Source organism: Oryzias latipes, chromosome 9 (assembly GCF_053564925.1).
Source record: "Oryzias latipes strain Hd-rR chromosome 9, Olatipes_Hd-rR_3.1".
Classification (NCBI taxonomy): domain Eukaryota; kingdom Metazoa; phylum Chordata; class Actinopteri; order Beloniformes; family Adrianichthyidae; genus Oryzias; species Oryzias latipes.
The window spans coordinates 32,248,606-32,270,806 of record NC_136245.1 but is presented as its reverse complement, the minus strand read 5'-3'; the positions used below and the strand labels follow the sequence as shown (position 1 = coordinate 32,270,806).

The 22,201-nt window shown below is 41.8% G+C and overlaps 1 protein-coding gene across 5 annotated transcripts in view; it reads right to left on the bottom strand.

The window, feature by feature from the left end:
• ksr2 (kinase suppressor of ras 2) overlaps positions 1–22,201 on the bottom strand; it is a 126,355-nt gene that overhangs the window by 9,093 nt on the left and 95,061 nt on the right. For 3 of the 5 annotated variants that reach the window (XM_020705590.3, XM_078953285.1, XM_023958218.2), the window contains 7 exons: positions 15,962–16,010; positions 15,084–15,445; positions 11,755–11,851; positions 11,548–11,681; positions 9,701–9,835; positions 7,571–7,700; positions 630–1,957 (listed from right to left, as the gene is read on the bottom strand). In XM_020705590.3, coding sequence (XP_020561249.2) covers positions 1,811–1,957; positions 7,571–7,700; positions 9,701–9,835; positions 11,548–11,681; positions 11,755–11,851; positions 15,084–15,445; positions 15,962–16,010 — 1,054 coding nt within the window. In that variant the 3' untranslated portion in view covers positions 630–1,810. Of the gene's footprint in view, positions 1–629; positions 1,958–7,570; positions 7,701–9,700; positions 9,836–11,547; positions 11,682–11,754; positions 11,852–15,083; positions 15,446–15,961; positions 16,011–22,201 lie in introns of those variants that run through there. The other 2 variants (XM_023958217.2, XM_023958216.2) reach the window with 1 other exon arrangement.

The window sequence follows — 22,201 nt, the reverse complement described above, 5'->3', positions numbered from 1 at the left end:
CAAGACTGATTTGAGGTATCACTCTCAGGCCTGAGTCACATCATATAGTCCATCCCATAAACCGCGTTTATGGGATGGACTCTTTTTGTTCAATATGGATTATCTGGTGTGAGTGAGTCTTCTAAGGCTTTTATCCAAGTTTAATATTTAATAATATTTGTTAAATGGCTTTCCAGTCTATAAACTATTTTAATTGTCATAACTTAAGTAGGAATGTTAAAACATTTTCTTGATATAAAATATGATTTGTCACACTACAGATAAAACATTTTGAAGTCTTTGACTTTGCCAATAAAGATTTTACTGTTCAAACATCAAATGGTTCCTGTCAACTGATGCTAAATCAGCTTTGCTGTCTATTTATTTAGAAAGAAAATCAAAAACATTTACCATACATAACTGTAGACAGGTGAAATTGAATAAATGACATAATGGCTTAATCCTCAAGCTACTTTTAAGGGAAGTTTACAATAAATTTTTATTTTTAACGGATTTATCTCATGAAAAAATAGCAAAGAGCTTTTTTTAAACATTTTTAAAATGAAGTACTGTGATTGTGCTTGTTGTTTTATTGTCTTTGTAGTTCTCATTTCCATCGACCGCATAGAGCAAGTTTGAAAAAAAAAAGCTTTTTTTTTAACTCAATTGAAGTTTACATTTATTAGTAATTTGCAGTTTCATATTTCTTCACAGATTGCCCTTTGCAAAGCTGCAGGTGTTGAAGTTACTGATATGCTCTCAAAACATTGTCCATTAATTACAGCTGCTTCAAACATTTATAGCTTCTGCTGTAATTGTATTTGGCTGAAAAGGATTTTTATCATATTTATCTGCATTTTTCTCTCCCAAAAACATTTAATACAATCCTTATGAAATGTACAAGAATATAATTGTGTTGATATATATTCAAACTGTGCAACGCTTCATTTGACGCGTTCCCAGTGACTCCAGCACCGCTCCGAGTTTTTACAGCCAGGAAGAAATCTGAAAGTCAGTCACAGTTTTCAAGCTGCCGTTTGTAAAACCCTCTCATTTCCTACATCATTTGAAAAGTTTCCATGACGATGAGGTTTAATTGACACACTGACAGCATGGCAGCAAGCTTTAGACCCGTGTTTACATTTAATTACCTGTGAAAATCAGTCAATTCAGAAGGCTCTGCTAAAGCTGAGATACATTTCAAGTGTCGAGAAGCAAAGTCCTGGTCTGACAGCTCAAACCAGGTGTTCAAACATTTTATGTTTGGTGTCCGAAGCACGGGACGATCTGAGAGCGGCCTCGCCCCCACACACAAACAGGTCCTGTTTGTGTGTGGGGCCTTATTCACATTCGAACGGTTCAGTGCTCAAAGAAGACGAAGATGAACCTGAACACATGAGACACAAGGATCAAAAAAGAACACAGTGACATGGCAGGACAGTATGAAAAAACTCACAGAATATGATGTACAGCAGTTACATTCAATGGTTAAAAACAAGACATGGAAAAAAACAAAAAAAACATTTTCCTCAAACATCTAGTTTTGTTCACCCAGGATGATGGGTTTGAAATTTACAAGCAAGAAAAGTCCAAGAAACAAATCATATATAATGACGAGAAGAAAAGTAAATCATCCAGTATGGGTAAAATCAAACCAAAGAGAAGGTGGGTCCCGATTACTTTGGACGGTCAGCTTTATCTGTACACGCGCTCGCCAGCGTTCCATGAAAGGAAACAGCACGGGCAGTTTTTTATCTGGATTCAGTGCATTCTCTTAAAGTGGAGGCTTATTTATGTGGAGTTGTGGCGGCTGCTGTTTATGTCTCTTAACTCATTTGACATACTCAGCTGACTTCCAGAAGTGCCCTGGGTGGGAAAGGCGGCGGTTCCTTTTGGGCAACTTTTCCAATAAGTCCACCAGCTTGGAGAAGCTGGGCCGCTCCTCCTGCTTGTACGCCCAACACAGGAGCAGAATGTCCTGAAAGACACCAAAGGCAGTGCTTTCATCAGTCAAAACTGCCTTCAGAAAGGCTGTAAATACCACAAATGTTCAACATGAATCAACAATTCTGACACACATGGTTTCTCATAAAAAACAAAACAAGAATTTCTTGAATTTCAAGAATTTTCACAGGCAAAGCACTAGGGATGGGTATCGTTAAGGTTTTAACGGTACTACTACTCTTATCGATACTGCTTATCGATCCAGTATTTTAACGGTACTCTCATCGATACTTTTTGAGGACGAACAATAAATAAATAATAACAAATTAAGAACATAAAGTGTTTTATTTCCTCATTATGCAACAACACTGTTTTTTTAACAAAAATTTTTACTTTATATACATGAGAATGTTCCAGACAGGATATTAATTTAATTATTTAATCTAATTATTTTTATTCTTTATGAGCGTGATGTTTCCTTTGATCTTTTGTCCATTTTCCACAACCTTGAATAGACTTTTCTGTCTGTCAAACACCAGAGTTAGGATTGAGTGAGATGATGGAAACAAATTCACTTTGATGCAGACTCCTTTCTATTTATTTATTTTTGTTTAAATCCAGTAAACCCAATAAATTATATTAATTTAGGGATGACCACTATCATTAGTCATTAATTATTATTAAGTATTAGGAATCAGCTGATAGTGTGTCACGGGTCTGGAATCATAAGCGGTGAATCTAAGCCCCGCCTCTCTACCGGTTTGTTTTGTGTAGAACACGCCGCTACACAAACAGCGCAACATACGGTCATCGTAGCAGCAAGGTGACGGCATGGTCGGGGCTCCTTGATGCAAACTTCATTAATTTTACGCAGAAACGGGTGTTCTTAGTCTAGGGCGCTCACGTGTCCCCTACGAGATCGCCACTGACTGTGTGTGCGGCGCGTGCTGTCTGAACAACAGCCCCGCCCCCCGTGCACACAAAAAGACAGACAGAGCTCTCCGCTTCAACGAGAATAACGAAATTAATATCATCATTAATTAACGGAAAAGTGACTGACTTGGTGAGTTAAATATGGCAGATAACGCTAGTGGGACACAAAAAAAGAAAAAGTATCTTCTCCAGTACCGATAGCAGAACCGTTCAGGTCTGATCTTAACGATACTGCGGTCTTGAAGAATGCGGCCCCGGGGCTGGTTCAATACCGGGGCACGGTACCCATCCCTACAAAGCACTTACATAACCTCCGTATGTAACTGAATCAGATAACAGGAAGAAAGCAGTTTTTTAATTTACTGGAGCCAGCATCATTTTTTTCTCTAGGTAACTCCAACATTTGAATCTTTTGAAGTCATAAAGACTTTTGGAGTTGCACTGTTGCCTCATGCTTTATTCCTTGATTTATTTTCAAAGCGCTCCCAGTGGTCTTTTAATCATAATTATGATGTTTTTAGCCTAAATCAAAAGCAGTCCCATTTTCTAGAACATATCCTCTGCAGAGCAACACGTGTTTGTTGGTTGTGGGCGGGACTTTTGCTGCAAAGTAAGCCCATCCACCTTCCCGTAGTTTACAGCTCCTCATATTCCCAACCTAACTTTAAAAAAAAAAAAGAAAAGAGTGGTCTTTTAATTATTATTGTCATTGTTAGCCAAATCAAAAAACCTGTGATGTTTTCTAGGACAGTTTCTGCAGAGCAGCAGGAGTTCATTAAATATTCACAGCTGAGTTGTGGGCAGGACTGTTGCCACGGAGTGAGCCCACCCTGACTTCCTGTCATCCATTTACAGGCTCGGCCGCTAGCTTACAGCCCCTCACACTCCCAACCAAACATTACCGGTGCAACAAAAATGGCGAGCAATATCAGAGCTACAGTTTGGAGCCAAACTCCAGCTCAGACAAGGGAAAAGAAAAGGCACACATGAATATTTGTCTGTAAGTGGATGCATCAGAATGGTGCTTGTGACCAGCCCTGTGTATTTTCTACATCACAACTACAAGCTTTTTCAAACTGCATTTTTTTGTCTGCTCCTGATTCACAACAATTTGAATAAAGAAATACAGATAAATGTATGATTTTCTATATATAAATTTCCTCCATCATGAGAATAAATACCACTAGAACATGTTTAAACACCAAAAATACAATGTTCATTGGAGTGGGTCTTTAAGTCATTCATATAGTTGGCAAAATTAATAGTTTATTTTTTGTGTGTTTTTTACTATGAAACCTTTTTCTTTAAAAAGACTATACATCCAAATATACTGTGAGACTTAATATAAACCTTCTTCAGACACGTGAGCAGGTAACATAATCTAGGTTCAGAAAGAGAAAAACACGCGTTTGTATTTACATGAAAAAAGAAACCAGTGTTGGCAACCATGAACACATCAGAGGAGACAGTTGGCGAGGAAATGGGAGTTTGGTTTTATTAGGTAACACTATCTTTTGTCTGTCAGAAACATTCCTCAAACATGAATAAGCTCTCACAGAGTGCGTATCAACAATAAGACGTACCATCTGACTGCACCACAATATTAAGCTCTACCTTTGTGAATGATACCAGCATATGACTAAGGTTAAGAAGCTTATGGCACACTATAAAACCATGTTATGAAAAAACAGAGGCACTTGATAAATAAAAGCATAATCATCAATGCAGTCAGCAGAAATTAAAACATTGAAATTCATTGAATGGTCCACAGATAAGGCTGTTGCATAACCTGCTACAGAATTTATGAACATCAGAAAAAGAAGAATCAGGAGATATGAGAAAATGTGATTTTGTTTGTTTGTTTTTAGAAATATTCATCAAATGTGACCAGTCCCTGCAGCAAAGAAGTATTTGAACACCCTATGATTTTGCAAGTCATCCCACTTAAAAATCATGCAGGGGTCTGACATTTTCATCTCAGGTTCATATCCACTGTGACAGACATAATCGAGAAACCAAATCTGCAAATTATATTGCATAATTTTTTAAACATGTATGCTACCGCTGCAAATAAGTATTTGAAGGTAGGTGAAGGTAACACCCTCAAAGTCCTGCCAGTCTACCTTTAAATAGCCCACCTCCACTCCACTCGTCATCTTAAATTAGAAGCACTGGTTTGAGGCGTTTGGCTGCATCAAGATTCCCATCCACCCCATACAATCAGTAAGACTCCAACTACTAACATGGCCAAGACCAAAGGTCTGTCCAAAGCAGCCCAGAAACTAAAGGAAATATGTGTGGAGGAGTGGGCTAAAATCCATCCTGCAGTCTGTGCAAACCTGGGGAAAATCTACAGGAAACCTTTAACCTGTTTAATCGCAAACGAAGGCTACTGTACCAGATACTGACATTGATTTGCTCAGGTGTACGAAGACTTATTTAAAGCAGTAGCATACAAATAAATAAATAAAAAAAAAACATTTAATGTGATTTCCACATATCTTTTAGATTATGTCTCTCACAGTGGACAAGCACCCAAGAGGAAAATGCCACAAACCCATCCATGATTTCTGAGTGGGAGAACTTGTAAAGTTCAAGGTGTTCAAATATTTTGTTGCCTCACTTTATGTTTTGGACCAAAACTCTAGAACTAAAGTTGTTTTTGGTTTTGAGTGTTGGAGTTTTCATGTAAATGGGCGTGACCATAAGGGAGCACAGACCTTCAGTCAAAATGCAGAAGACGTAGCGAGAAAAATTGTGTCCGTATTTCATAGCTGAAGATTCTAATTCAGCGACCTGATGGATAACAATGCGTATGGAAATACGTGTTTACTTCAAAGTGTTTGAAAACAAAAAGATGCAGCGCTGCAGTGCAGTCTGTCAAAAAGAATGAAATAAAGCATCTTAGGTACATTCAAACGCTTTCCTTCGCCCTGTCACGCTGCTTCATCACACTTTTTTTTGTTGCTAGTAAACTTAATTTCCCTATGGGAATAACAGTTCATCTTAATCTTACTCTTGTGGAAATAAATTGGTGAGTTTGTTCATTTTTGGAGCACTGGTTTCAAGCATTGTTTAGGCACCAGAACCATTTCAAAAGTACCGGTTCTGCACTGGGACCCGATGAAATCCAAATGGTACCCATCCCAACACAACCTTTAAAGTTGATCCCTTATTGTAGAGTCAAATTAGACAGACATTTACGGGGACATTATGTATTTTATGTAGGTTTTGAAATTAGACTGGACCTAATTTGTATCTCTAAACCTCTGTCATCCAAATGCATGAGATATTTTTTTGACTCCTATTGGATTTTGCCAAAAAAATTGAGCAAAAAGTTGGCACATTGGCAGGAGTTCACGACCCCTACCATGACCAAAAACTGAAACTGAACTTAATGGCTCCACAACTCAGGAGAGACGGGAAAAACAGTCCTAAATGACCTGCTATGGAAAAAGAATCTTTGGGCTTTTTGACCAAACCCAAGCAGAATTTTACTAGTTCTGAGCTGAACAAATCTGCAGCGTTTACTCCACTGGTGTGAACTTTATTTTCCAATAAGAGAGCATGTTGGCTGCATTTTGATGATAATACACCCACATGGGACTCCATGGGACTTTATATTCAACAGAAAATACCAAAGGTCAGAGCGCGATTGATTGATTTTTGTCTATGTCAGCGTGTTTTGTTGGCTCAGACCTGATTCAGGTAAGCATACATAGAGATTCTGAGGTGACAGTGACATCACAAATCCATTTTTGTTTACTTTCATATGAATTTTTGATGGAGGGATTTAGGAAGCACTTGTCAGATTTGTCTTCTAAAAATGCTAGAGCTAAAATAAATTTTATGTGGAATTCAAGACAAAATTGTTTTATTAGTTATTACAGCCTTCAGGGTGAGGTTTCCTTCTGACTTTTTTGGATGTTTTTCAGTATGTCTGGAAGTTTACAAGTGTGTTTACGCATAAATGAACAGTTTCACGCCCAAAACACTGTGTACTGGATGATAGGACTGAACTTTGGGAAATGCGCTAAAAACTGTTTTTGTTTTTTTTTGGTGGTGTTTTTAACATGCTCTTGTGGAATTTATCTGATGACAGAGGACATTTATTAAGCTCAAAATTGTGTATTTGAATTAAGTATTTCTTTATTCAAGTTGTTGTGCATTAGAATCCGACGAAAAAAAGCATTTCCTCGTCTGAGCCAGTATTTGGCTCAACGCTGTACAGCTGGATAGTTCCAATATTATTCCCCATTTGTTTATGTTAGGTTGGGGGTGTGAGAGGCTGTAAGCTAGCGGGAGAGTACGTAAAAAGAACCGACACAAAAGGGGAGGGGGCTGCAACAATGGTCCCACCCACTACTTAGAGGTGATTTTTTTTTTTATTACTGCTGCTGCTCTGCAGAAGCTATGTCCTCGAAAACAATGTAAAATAATTAAAAGATCACTCAGAGATGATTGGTGTGGGTCTATGATGAAATAAGTGAGCGTTTCCACCTTTGATGGTGCATGTGAACATTACATTTCAGCGTTTGAAGAATCATATCTGTTTTGTTGCGTTTACATGTCCCACTTAGCTATCGGCTCTGATAGAGCACCAGTTAACTCAAGGGTAAACTTTCTGATGCAAAGATGCTGCGACGCCTTTAAAATTCCATCAGTATAAGAAGAATTGAGAGACAAAAAAAAAACGAATAAAGAAAGTCCTTACCAGTATCTCCTTCCCCATGCCAGTTTGGGCAAGGTTAGGCTTCATTCCACTGCCCATCTGCCATATGATCACCTCTGCTGGCTGACTCTTGTAAGGCCACTCACGTGCGTGTAACTCGTACCAGATGGTGCTGTGAAGAAAAGGGAGCAGAGCAGATCAGTGCTGTGGGGTGTTTTTTTTTTTTAATCAAAATTGTCTTTAAAAGAGTTCACACGCATGGTAGATTAAACAGAAACAATGAAGCAATAAGGTCTCAGTGACGTGGTTTCTGCAGAAGCACAGAGTAGTTTGTTAAACAGACTCTAAAACAATTTGCCGCAGACATCGTTGTCTTCATTCTGCTGCTGCAAGTCAAGTTTGAGTGGAATAAAAATAGCTCTCAGGCTGAAGGAAAGCAAAACATTGATGGCTGAACGTGGATGAATATTCATGAGAGCCAAAGGGGTCACCTATAGGTAAGACCGACCAAGCATCTGCTCTGACAAAGGCCAGCAGAGCAGCTGGACATTGTGCACCAGCGCCGCGCTCTTTTTCCCTTTAGAATAAAATCAGGACGAAACCTCCATATGGGGCGCCATCTGAAAACGCAATTGTGTTAGGAGTTGACAGAGCGGGGTCCTCCCCCGCAAATGAAGCAGCAGAACTGGAGCCATGGGGATTTCTAATCAACTTAGAGCAAATTCAAAATTGAGCTTCAAAGGAGGAGATGGAAGACACTTTGGTGAGACATTCGACCCCCCCCCAAGAAACGCTATGATGCCAAAAGTGTGTGTGCGTTTTTTTCTCTCCCGAGGGTTTAATTTCCTTTTTATCCAGAGAAGAAAAGGTAAAATTTTCCAGAGGATAAAGATGTGAAGCCTGATGACAGATCACTTTCTTCATTATTGGTGTTGGAAAATACAGACATTGGTGGGTCTGACCATTAAATTGCAAAACTTGGCTGACTTATGAGTCAGGTGGGTCGCAGGGTGTCAGTGTGCAGGTGACTTGCCGAGGCGATGGCGAATCCTGTGTGGATGAGTAATAACCGTCTTCTGTGCCTCCAGTAACTTACACCCACCGGCAGAGCTGCAGTAATTCATAATAAAGCTGAGCAGAAGGTCATCTTCACCATTATTGATAAATTATGAATGCACTTTAAAGCTTCACAAACACAACTTTTAAATCAAGATATTAACTATAAGACAAGGAGCTAAAGCAGCTAAAACATATCAAAAGCACAACCCCATGCTTTAAGCTAAAATCCAACACTGATGAGAAAAGATCCAGCTTTGCTCCTGAGAACATCTGTGAGATCTATCATCCACACGTAAAAAAGCAAATAAAAACCTTCATAGGAACGAGCGACAGGGAAAGTCCAAGAAGAAACCCAATTTAAAAATGCAATAAAACGTGTCACAACTTCACTTGCATAATCAAAAATGTAACAGAACATTAAAAAAGTGAAACAAAACTCCACAAAAGTCACACAAAATATAAATTATTATTAATATTACACACATTGCTGTTAAAAAGGGCGTAACTAGCAATCAATTTCTAACATGTTTTTAAATCAGAGTGAAAATTGCATTATATTGATGCAATACAAAATCCCATTGCAAAGGTTTGGTGTTGGTGTGAACTCTTGACATCCTTCTGCTTTCTTTCTTCTTCAAAACCTCATCATCCAATCAGTGATGTCCCTCTAAAACCTGCCTGATCTTGTTTCATTTTTTAACATTTCTGTAAATTTCCAAAATGACATTTTCTTTATGGTTTATTTTCTGAAAATTTGAATGATTTGTTTTTATTAGTTGTTTTGCTTTTTTAATGGTTTTGATCTTTCATATGTTTCTGTATTGAGTGGTTGATCTGATTTGTACTTCGGGGCCACCGTACTAATGTCCCTATTGGCAAATTTCTTTTATACCATAAATCCATCATCGTATGAGTTCATTAAGAGTGTGGGGTCCACAACAGCATCTTCATACTTTTGCAGTTTTATTTTGCTGCTCTAAGGAAATCATTTCCTCAAAGGAACATTAGCGTGTGTTTGCATCGGCGCTGTCTGGATTCACTGACATAGTCGGCAGACTTTGCTGTAAACATCCACAGTCACACTTCAGGGGGGCATCAGTGGAGGACACTCACCCGAAAGCAAAGACGTCTGACTGTTTGGAGAAAGGCAGCTTGTCCTCCTCTGTGTCTGGGGAGAGCTGCTGGATGATTTCTGGGGCCAGGTGACACAGCCATCCGCTGGGGATCCTCAGCTTGTCTTCTCTCCGGCTGCACCGACATAAGATGAGGACATGGACACGCGTCAGGACACGTCTGTTCTGTCTTTTTGCACACACACTCATTACGGGTCCACTGTAAAGTTTGCATTTGCATCGCGGGGCTGTTGCTGTACTCGCATCCAATTTTCAAAAACATCATCTACTGCGGTAAAGTTAAAGCTCTGACATCGTGTTTAATTGTTCATTAAATTAGCTGTCCCACGATGACAAGTTTACAAGTTCGGCCTCAGGACTTCTGATGAAGCCGCATCCGTCTGCAGAAAAATGTTGACGGCGGTTTGAAAATACATGCGAGATGCTGAAATGAAAATTGCTGAATTGCAATACAGGAAAAAAAAACACATCATCCCCATCATCGGTTATGAATAAAAATAAACATTATAAAGAGGCAAGCACCCACCAACAGAACAACAAAAGAAAAAAAAATGTCAATCTGGTCCAACAGAAAGTCAGAAAGCTGCGTATGAATAACAAAGGAGAACAGATTTTATTTAAACAAGAACAAACCACTGATTTGTTTTTGATGGTAAATTTAAAGGGTGAAACTTACACCTAGACACATATGCTTTAATTGATTATGATGACTGGCAGCTAAAGCTTTTGAAATGCCCCTCAGTGGGTCTTTCTCCAGAGGAGGATGGCTGACCCTCTGGCACGTTGTTAAAGAAGCTGGTTATTCACAGAGTGCTGTGTCCAAAACCTTCACAGAAACATAATTTGGTAGAAAATCTGTTCAGAAATGAAGATAACAGCAGCTTTGAGAGACTTTTGACAGAAGCCCATTTTAGAGCGTAATGATTGACAAAGAGTGGACATCTACTGGACTCAAAGCTTCAAGATTGAAGCAGGACATGGACTTTTTTGAACCAGGGAAACCTAATGCGTCTACCTGGGATAAGGACCACACACATGTGAACTATAGTTCATCTTTAAGATGAAAGTCAACTTTGCATTTCTTTAAAATTAAAGTCCCAAAGTCTGGAAGAAGAGAAGTGCAGAATTCAGGAAGGTTTGATTGAGGTCAGATAAAAGTTGTTTCTTTTCTGTATTTGATTGTTAAGGTTCCATCTCATTTACTAGTTTTAATCCACTGATTATTTTTTTTGTGTGTCTGAGGTCACAGCTTATCTCTATCAAGACACATTTCAGGCTTTCTCCAAGGGCCAGCTTTCATTCTTCAGCAGTACTGCACACGTGCCCAAAAGCACCAATTTCTGGTTTAAGAGCTTTTATCACACCACAGATTGGCATATGACCTGAGCCCAAAAGAAAATCTATGGTGAATTGTGAGAAGGACAATGGCGGAGACCAAAGACCAACAACACAATAAAAATTGCTATCTGAACTCCTTTTTTGGCCTCTATGAGACCTAAACAGTGCTACAGGTACTGCTGTAGTTCACCCTAGAAACATTTGATATGCATGTTCATAGTCTTCTGTTTTGTTTCTTCTTCTGTTTTCTTAAGAAACCTTTTATGAGAAGTTTCTTTTGAATCCCAAGTTATACTTTTAACCAACATGCAGAAACGATTGAACTTTTTGAAGATGTTATAATTTCATTTGTTTTTATTACAGTCTTAAACAGCTCTAAACACATTTTAATGGAAGTGTAAATAAATGAGGCCTATTCTAATATTTTCCAAAGCTTCCACACTGGTTTCGTGAACAAAGCGCAGCTGGATTGTGCTGAAGGTTGATTACCTGCCAGCCTGCAGAACACCTGATATGGTGAAGAGCCCGAAATCCGTGATGACCACTTTGCCGTTGTCGTAAAACACATTCTTGGATTTCATGTCTTTGTGCAGGATGCCTTTTGCATGAAGATAACCCATCCCCTGAGGACGGAGAGAAGCGGAGCTGTGATCACGATGGGACATGATCATGGGAATCTGTGCCGAGCTGGTTTACCTTGACCATCTCTTGTGCGATCTGTCGGGTCTTGTTAACATCAAGGGCGACTTTGGCATCCCGCACCACTGAGTAGAGCGTCCGGCCTTTACACAAACTGACAGAGGAAGAAGATCAGCAGGTGAAACTTTAAAAAAAAAATATTAACTCTGCAAGAAGGATTTAATTGGAAACACATTGCATTTGGACTTATTTCATATCGACCTCCTGTGGATGATTAAAATCACCGGCTTCAAACCCCATCAAGGTTGTTTTGAATCTTCATCTCCCCTTTTCCCATCCTTTTCGCTTCAGGACCGTTCTGCAGGGGCGCCACCACAGGCGTGTCTTAATAGACAGCTGCATGACCCCCCACTGCCTCACAATTGAAACCCTCAACTCCAACTGCGCCCCACAGGTGAGCAGCAAAGTACTGGGGGCCACCGGTTCATGCATATTCATTTGTTGCAACAAGCTGACAGCAGCCACATTTTTTAGTCGCTCCCTTCCTTCGTCCTTTTCTCTAAACGCAGGAATGCGGCTACATGTCTAAAGAGGATGAAAAGCTAATGAGGCCACCTCAACGCGCCGAAGGTCACCTCTGCACTTTTAAATGAAGTAATTATGCTATATGCATGCACAAAACTCCAGAAATAACAGCAGATGACGTCAAAGTCCTGAAACGTGTTCTGCATGCTATAAAAAGAAAAATCAATTTACTGTCTGTCGCAAGAGGAAACAATCGAAGACGATTAAGAAAAAAAACATCAAAGTCAATATTTATGTTTCCACAAATGTAAATAAAAATCAATGCACTTCTATTGATGTGTTGAGCTGCGGTGAAGCCGGGAAAAAAAGCAAGAAAAGCTGCATTTGAAGAAACTTTTTTTTTTTTTTTCTCCCGTCAGTGTGACGTCTGAGGCAGAGTATTATTGGATGACTGGGCCACCTGTTGCTCTGACATTTGCAGGTATTTTCAACCGTCAGCTCGCTTGTTCTTTTATACTTTTCATCTGTAAATCTAGTTAAACAGCTGCCACAAAAGAAACAATGTTTAAAAACACTTCTTTGCTTTCTGGAGGTTAAAAAAAAGACTGTGGAAGCTTTCATAGTTAAAAAAAAAAAAACACAAAATAGAAAGGACAAGGATTTTACTTGTCTTTTGTTCAGTCTAAGTAGATAACAGAGGAAATGAGGCAAACGTCTAAACAACTTTTTTCAACATAATTAGCTAATTAACTGAAGGAGAGGATTTCCTGTGATGTTCCCAATGAGCAAAGTTGCTTTTCCGTTTCGACAAAACGTGAAAGCCATTCCCTGAAATAATTACGCGTGTTAACTCGGGCAGGGAATTTCTTCAGTTCACTTACAGTAAGCTACGTTTGCATTGTCTGCTGCCAGACTGTCAAGGCGAAAGCAACACTGCTGCTGCTGCTGTGAGGTGTGGGTGGTACATCTACTCAGCAACAGTGCCAGCCTGTTCTAATCATAACGCCTGCATGTTTCTCTGTCAGACGCTCACAGCAGAGCAGATCTGAACCAACGCTGAAGACCTTTTCCGGCTCACAGCCAGCAAAGAGCATTGGTTCAATCTCGTTTTTATTAGTTTTTCCTCTGTTCAGTCTTTGTGCATGGATAGGATTGCAGTTCTGACAGAAGGTGGACTGTAGTCGTTTTTTATCACTGCTTCTACCATCTCTAATTAACTGTGCGAAACCTTTAATCACAACTGCTCTGACGGGTGGATACGGGTGGTCTGCGGATAAAAAAAATGGGCAAACCTGTACTTGGTCCGCACAAAATATGAAGGTCGTAGACACCTTGGTGAGCCCATAGAGCAAAGATGTTCGTTCAGCTTTCTTCTACGGGCTTCCTGCAGCAGGTCGTGGTGAACAAGTAAACAACACTCAGAGGTAAGTAATAGTGAAGTAGGTGAGTTGCAGGCGTGTCAGACTGATTTTTTTTCTTTTAAGCCTCTAAATCCTGGAGGCTGTACAAGGAGCCCATAGGTGCTGCCTGCATACAGCCTGAGTGTTAGAAATGAGGAAATGAGACAATCAGAGTGTAATTTGTGTGAAGATGGGCATGTATGCTTCACCTGCACACCTTGTGCGTGCAGCATTCACGTGCAGTCAGTAAGGGGCCAGTACTCACACCTTACTACTGACTAGAGTGTGCAGGGCACTGTACGACCACATCACCTGTACATCATAAGTGTGTGTAACTTCCTCTTTACCACACATATAACAATGGTGTGTTCCATTTTCATGACGTCCCATAAGGGTAGCGCACTTCCATGCTGCCCTTAAGATGCGGCCGCTCCTCTCTAAGACCCTCCATAGACCCGGACAACCCAAAAAGCCGCAGCATCAACCCTCGTAAAGGTGCATGTAGCTAAGGCTTAAAATTCACATCGTAAAACAGCACATAGATACAAGTTTGTTTGTTTTTTTGAAAGTCTTTAGAAAATCAGTACTTTTGTGCAAGGAAAGGCAAAGTCCTATTGGTTGTCAAACAACTGGGTGTGTGAAATTTGCTCTCCACATTTGACTGATCTCTGCGGGGAGGGGGGAGCAGCAGACAGCCACACTCAGGAACCATTTGGTGGTTTGACCTCCGCAATTCCACCCCTTATGGTTGAGTGTCATACCAAACAGCACATGTAAGTAAAGGAAAACCAAAAATGTGATCCAAAAACAAAAGCTGACCAGAAAACCACAGGCTTGAGTGAATAATTGAGATAAGGACAATCAAGAAGAAACTGATAATTAGTAACCTAATCCGAATGTCAACAAGAGCCGGAACAGAAACTAAAAACAGGCTTCCTGACAGGATTTTAAGAAATTTAGGATTAAACATTATTCACAACTAAACTAATTAAAAAGACTAAACTAAAGAAAATACAAATTCAGTTTTCCTGTAACTTTTAATGGACTCTCATTCAACCTGTGATAACAGAAAATGTGCAACTGAATAAAAGAAAAAGAAATATTGTTGTCTTTCAGAAACCATCAAAATGAATGAAGGTTAGCATCCATCTAACGTCAACATAAGTTTATGATTCAATACTTTTCTTAAAAATCTCATACTGATTGAATTTAATGGTTGTTTTTTTTCATTGTCAATATGGGACCTAATCTGCAATTTTAAGGACAAAATATTGATTTCAGTCATTTTTATCTTCAAGGAGTCAGGCACATTCTATTTGACTAATATTTGATTCGATTTGATTACTTGTTTGATTCGTTTGATTACATGTTTGACTAAAAAAGTGAATAAAATCTAATCTAACTTGAAATGAGGTTTTGCAGATCACGATGTCATACTGTACTTGACCTCCTGAATCTTACCTGGTGATTATGGCCAGGTGTGGCGGGCTCATGCACGCCCCCATGAAGAGCACCACGTTCTCATGGCGCGTGTTGCGGTAGGCCATGACCTCGCGCTTGAATGCTTTAAGTTGGTCCTCGTTGTCCCGCTCGATGTCGATCAGGCGGATGGCGACCTCGCCGTGCCACCGTCCGTGGTAAACTCTTCCAAAGCGGCCTTTGCCGATCATCTCTCCGATCTCCAGCTGCTCGAAGGGGATGTCCCACTCCTGCAGGAAGATGCTGGTCTGGCTGGCCTTGCGCGGGAAGTTACGAGCCGACAGCAGAGACAGGTTCATCTCCTCGAATTCGTCGCCGGAGTCCTCAACGTTACCGTCCTCATTCTATGGTAAGGCAAAACACAACTGTTTTTTTTGTGCCAGAATGAAAAATTACATTAAAATCTTGGAAATTAAGTTATTTGAACCTCCAGCAGACATTTGGTCAATCTCTTTCATTGCAAGTCCTACAACCAAAAAAGCAAGAATCTTTCATTTTTAGGCTACATCGGGCTCAAGTATTTACTCCAACTACTTTGAGCAAAGAGTAAAAAAAAACAAATAAAAGAGCGTAAAAAGGGTGAATGCCAACAGATTTGATAAATTGCAATAGCATGTAAGTACGTCCAACATTCCAGTGCATGGTATACTTTAAATTTTGTTAAAGTGGCTGCAGTAATGAGCATCAAAGGTCCCCCAGAGTTACCTGGAGGCTCCTCAGAGGTCACTGATAATGCTGAACTAAAGGACGACAAGCAACTGAAGCGCAGATGTTGGCGGCTGCATTTGTTTCCATACTGATGTACATATGTGGACCAAACAGATGTGTGAAAGATCACAGTCCATGCTTAAAAAACTTACGTCCGATGTTGGTTCAACTTCGATCTGAAGTAAATGGTTGCCCTCATTGCTGAGAAAGAAAAAAAAAAAAGCAGGAAAATTGTTAAGTTCTTCTTACTTAAAGGGAGAGAGAAAAATCCTGCACTCTAAGGGAGAGCAGAAATAGTTTGTGAACTTTTTTGACTGCTTAGGAGCTACTAAAAAACAAAGCTGCTGTGTTTAAAATTGTCTTCAAGAAACATTTAACAGAATACTAGCATGACAAAAGATTTGTGCGCATGGAAGTGGAAAGACCCTTCAGGAGAAGAAAGTGCGTGCACTCTGCCTCTGATCGCTGATTAACTGCATCCTGTGTGGGACAAGCTGTTAATAACTCCAACGGAACCCAGAAGCTGTGAGCTTAGACAGAAAGCGTCGCCTTCAGTGATGCTCTTTGTGCACCAGAGCACAAATTCAACCAATATGCTGCAAAGAGAAATGTGAACTCAGCTGCTGGGCTGGATGCAGAAGCTGCCTGATGCCCAGAACCTTTTCAGGGATCTTCCTGCAGGACGCCAAAGACCAGGCTCCTCACTTATGTCATTGCTATGTTGGCTGCATTTTAATCACCACCAAAAATACACAAAATCTGTACTACATTACACTGGAGAGGCTCTTTTATACAAGGGCTGTTTGTTTTTGTTTTTTTAACATTCAATAGAATGCTTGCACAGATCACGGGAAATGTGGGAAAAAATAAAAACATTTCATTTTTAAAATAGTAATTTCAATACTTGGACGGATAATATGATGATTTCTTTTTATAATCCATGTTTTTTAGCAAACTTTATAGTCCACAGAAAAAACAAAACAAAGGAAAAAACCTCACAGTAGTGGTAGTGTAATGGTATGGAGGCTCTTTGAAGTGGCACATAAAAGTGTAAAGAACTTTTTCTAAAATAAATAAAAATCTGTTATGTACTGTTTTGGGAGAAAAATTAAAAAAGAAAAGAATGAATGAATAAAACTATTTGGCAAATTTTTCCTGTGGCATTTCAAAACTACTTTCATATTTGATTTCTTAAGACAAAAACCTTCTCCTGTATTTTTATCAGCAGATATTTCTCCAGATAGAGCTGGAGACTGAGGTCATGACCCAATGCTACAACATTCTCCTTCAGAATTTTTGTGTTTTTTGGCTCCTTCATTTAATAAAAAGAATAATCATTCAGGTCCAGAAGATGCAAAACAGCCTCCAACCATCACACTACCACCACCGTGCTTGACTAATGCCGTTTTTCTAAGAAAGTTTGTTCAAATAATATTGAGAACTATTTTTAATCCAGATGTTTTTACCAAAAGCAAGACACGGTTTTTTTTCTCCAGCACTACTAAGGTTGTCTTACTTATAAATATAAAATATGCCCCAACCAGCAGGCCACGGACCGGTGCTGGTCCATGGGACAGTTATGGACACAGGGAAAAGCAACACAATCGACAATTTTTTCTGGATTCTCTCCACTTACTTATTCATGATGCATGTAAAGTCGCTCTGTCACGTGTTGAAAATCCATCCACTACTTTCTTAAAGCGGCTGCAACAACCACTAAATTTAAATTCCTAAGCTAGCAAAGTTTACAAAAAATAAATGCATTTGTAAAGTTTGTTTTAGCAGAAAAGAAGAAAAGCTTCCGAATTCAAAATAAAAGAAATCTGCATTTAACAGACAAAAAACAGGAGTCTTCACTCCAAATATGGATTTATTGTGACAGTTTTTCCCACAGACCATAATAATAATGCAAAATATTCAGCAACAAGTGTCTTATGTTATGAGGAAGTTGCTAATAAAGCTGCTCACATTTATTATTATATTTAGAAAAAAGCAGTTTTAGTGACTGCTTTTTTTATGTGTTCCACCTTAAAAGTCGGACGAGGAAGGAGTTGGCGTCAGATTTTTTTGGCTTTGACTTTGGCATTAAGGAAAAATAAATCACGAAATCTAATTTACAAAATTTAGAGCCGCTGCAGATATTTGACAATTAAAGATAAACTTTACCCTTAAAAGTTAAGGGAAACTGAAGATGGAAAAAATGTTTTGAAAAAAAATCACTTCAGCCTCGTACAGGCCGGTTCGTGAAGATTTCATCTGACATTATACCTGTCCATGGACTAAAGGTTGAGGACTACTGCATTAGTTAACCTGTTGTTAGGCTGCTTTGTTTGGACAGTTTCACAATTTCTAACCTTTTTCTTTGGCTGACAGTAAAAAAAATGCATCACTGATCATTTGTGAAAAAAACAAAACAGGAGATTTAGAGTGTTTTTTCCATTTAACAAACCTAAAACAATTCAAAACTATGTTAGGAATTTATTTGGGTTACAGATATTTGTGTACGTTTAAAATAATAATAGTATTTGCACTGTGCAAATTTTTTATCTCCAACTCGGACTCTGAGTTTGATGCTTACAGACACTCTGGGTTACAGAGACACACCCCAGAGAGACCTCTGTCCTCCTTTAGCCAGTCTGCCTCCGCCCACTTCTGATGATGAGTAGCAGCGATGTGCATCTGCAAGCACTTGTTCACTGAGCCACCCCAGACTCTGGGGGAAAAGCCACAGGTGAGACAGCTTAGAAAATAATGTGATTCCTGTGGCGTCGAGGGTGTCATGATTTCACAAGGATGAGGAACCCAGATGCTGCAACCCAGAAGGAAGACAGGTAAGTGGAGGATGAGAATGGATTTATTGTTTGCTCCAGATGTGAAGATGGCTGGTTTGAGGAGTGTCCAGGTTAGACGTGGCTGTGGCGTGGCTGGAGGGTCTTGAAGCGGTTAGCGGCTGCCGAGAGTTTCCGTGCTCCTGAGGCGTAGAATGGAAGGTCCGTGCTGCCGTCACTCGTGAGCGGTAGGATCCATAAGGGGTAACAAACTGGCGTCGAGTAGTGGCGTTGATCTCCTTTTGAATCCACAGAAGATGATGAGGAGAGTGATGGCAGCTGGTGGCAATCAGGAACATTAGGGCAGAGCTGGAGGGGGGAGGAGACCGCCAGGCACCGTGACAGTACCCCCCCCTCAACGACCGCCTCCAGGCGGTCCGGGACGCCGATCCGGGTGGGCACGGAAAAAGTCAGCAAGGAGGGCACGGTCCAGGATCAGGGAACGGGAGACCCAAGAGCGTTCCTCCGGACCGTAACCCTCCCAATCCACGAGGAACTGGTGGCCGCGACCCCGGCGGCGGACATCCAAAATCCGACTGACCGTATAAGCCGGGGCACCATCGATGAGCCGGGCGGGTGGAGGGGAGGCGGATGGCGGGCAAAGCGCGCTGTCAACGACAGGCTTGACCTGAGAGACATGAAAGGTGGGATGGACTTTGAGAGCCGCTGGGAGGCGGAGGCGGACACAGGTGGGATTGATGACCTTTTCCACAGTATAGGGACCGATGAAGCGGGGGGCGAGCTTGCGGGAGGTGGCCTGAAGAGGAATATTACGGGATGACAACCAGACTTTCTGACCAGGGTGATATGTAGGACCCACCACACGATGACGGTTGGCCGTACGGCGATTGGTCTCCTTAGTCTGGAGCAGAGCAGCCTTGGTCTGATGCCAGATGCTCTGGCATCGGCGGAGATGGTCCTGAACAGAGGGGACAGCGAGGTCTAACTCGTGGGAAGGAAACAGCGGAGGCGGGAACCCCAGAGCAGCCTCGAACGGGGACAGGCCTGTGGCAGAAGAGGGGTGAGTGTTGTGCGCATATTCGGCCCAAACCAGATACCTGGACCAGTCAGAGGAGTTCCGGTCGGCGAGACAACGCAGTGATGTTTCGAGCTCCTGGTTAGCTCTTTCAGCTTGGCCGTTAGATTGGGGATGATAGCCTGAGGACAGGCTGACTGTGGCCCCCAAGGCCCCACAGAAAGCCTTCCAAACCTGGGAGACAAACTGGGGGCCCCGATCCGAGACAATGTCCACAGGAATACCATGGTGACGGAATACATGCTGGACCAGGATCTCCGTGGTTTCGGTGGCCGTGGGCAACTGTGGGAGCGGGATGAAAAGGACAAATTTAGAGAAGCGGTCTATGACGGTGAGGACGACCGTGTTTCCCTGAGAAGGAGGGAGACCGGTTACAAAGTCCAGGGCAATGTGGGACCAAGGACGCCCGGGAGTGGACAGCGGATGGAGGAGACCAGACGGTGGTGAGTTGGAGGTCTTGGAGCGGGCGCAGGTGGTACAGGCAGCCACATACTCCTTAACGTCCTTAGTCATGGAGGGCCAGAAAAAACGCCGACGGAGGAGGCAGAGAGTCCTGGTGACCCCGCCGTGACAGGCAAGACGTGAGGCGTGGGCCCACGTGATGACGTCGGACCTGAGAGATCGGGGTACATAAAGTGTTCCGTCAGGAGGTTCTGGGTGATTGGGTTCCTCACCTTGAGCTTGCATCACTTTATTCTCAATGTCCCAGGTAACGTTTCCAACGATGCAGGTGGAGGGAATGATGGGGTTCGTGGTGCCGTCCTGGTCATCAGAGGAGCAGTACTTCCGTGAGAGGGCGTCGGGCTTAATATTGCGGCTTCCTGGTCTGTAGGTTATGGTGAAATTGAAACGGTCAAAGAACAGGCACCAGCGGGCTTGACGGGAATTCAGTCTCTTGGCGGAGCGAAGATATGAAAGGTTCCTGTGATCAGTCCAGACAATAAATGGATGAACCGCACCCTCCAGCCAGTGTCGCCATTCTTCCAATGCTAATTTAATAGCGAGAAGTTCACGGTTGCCCACATCATAGTTGCGCTCAGCAGGGGTCAGTTTCTTAGAAAAGAAAGCGCAGGGCTTCAATTTGTTGGAGGACTCTTCCCGCTGAGATAATACTGCCCCGACGCCTGAGTCGGAGGCGTCAACCTCGACCACGAATTGTCTAGCTGGGTCGGGTTGTATTAGTATGGGGGCTGTAACGAAGAGGTTCTTGAGAGTGTCAAAAGCTTCTTGGGCATCCGAGTTCCATTGGTAGGCCCGAACAGTGGAAGTGAGTCGCGTGAGGGGAGCCGCGATGGAGCTGTAATTTCTAATAAACCGCCTATAGAAATTAGCGAACCCTAAAAATTGCTGAAGTTTCTTACGCGTGGTAGGGGGTTCCCACTTGGAGACAGCCTCGATTTTAGCGGGGTCGGGTCGAATGCTACCTGCCTCGAAGATGTACCCTAAGAAGGGGACGACGGTGGAATGAAACAGACATTTTTCGGCTTTGACAAAAAGCTGATTTTCAGACAATCGTTGGAGTACCTGACGAACGTGGTTTCTGTGCTGATCAGGATGTTTAGAGTAGATCAGTATGTCGTCAAGGTAGACAAAAACGAAGCGGTCGATAAAGTCCCGTAGAACGTCGTTTATGAGGCGCTGGAACACGGCAGGAGCGTTTGTTAACCCAAATGGCATGACGAGATACTCATAATGACCGAGAGGAGTTTTGAAAGCGGTTTTCCATTCATCACCCTCCTTGACCCGTACGAGATGATAAGCATTTCGTAGGTCAAGCTTGGAAAAGATACGGGCCTCCTGAATCGAGTCAAAGACAGAGCTGATGAGCGGAAGGGAATACTTGTCTTTTACCGTGATCTGATTTAGTTCTCGATAATCTACGCACGGTCGGAGGGTTTTGTCCTTCTTCTCGACAAAAAAAAACCCTGCACCGACAGGGGAGGAAGAAGGACGAATGTGCCCCGAGGAAAGTGCCTCTTGAATGTAAACCTCCATAGCGGCTTTCTCGGGGCCAGAGAGATTGAACAGCCTACTTTTAGGGAGAGGAGCGCCGTCCAATAAAGTGATTGAACAGTCGTAAGGCCGGTGGGGAGGTAAGGCACCAGCCTTAACTTTGCTGAAAACGGTGTGAAGATCGTGGTAGCAACTAGGCACGTTAGACAGATCGATCTCCTCAGGAGATTTAACGGAGGCAGAATTAGCGGGTGGAACAGCGGATTGCAAACAGTTAGCGAGGCAGAACTCGCTCCAACCAATAATACGACGATGGACCCAATCAAATTGCGGGTTGTGGTGACGAAGCCAAGAGTACCCCAGAATAATGGGGTTCTGGGGGGTTTGAGTTACGAAGAACCGGGCGAGTTCTCTATGATTACCAGAAGTAATTAATAACACCGGTTCCGTACGGTGAGTAATCACCGAAAGGTGTTGACCCCCCAACCCAGCGGCTCTAATAGGGGAAGGAAGGGACTCTGTAGGCAGGGACAGGCGAGTAACTAGGCTGTGATCTATAAGATTCTGTTCAGCGC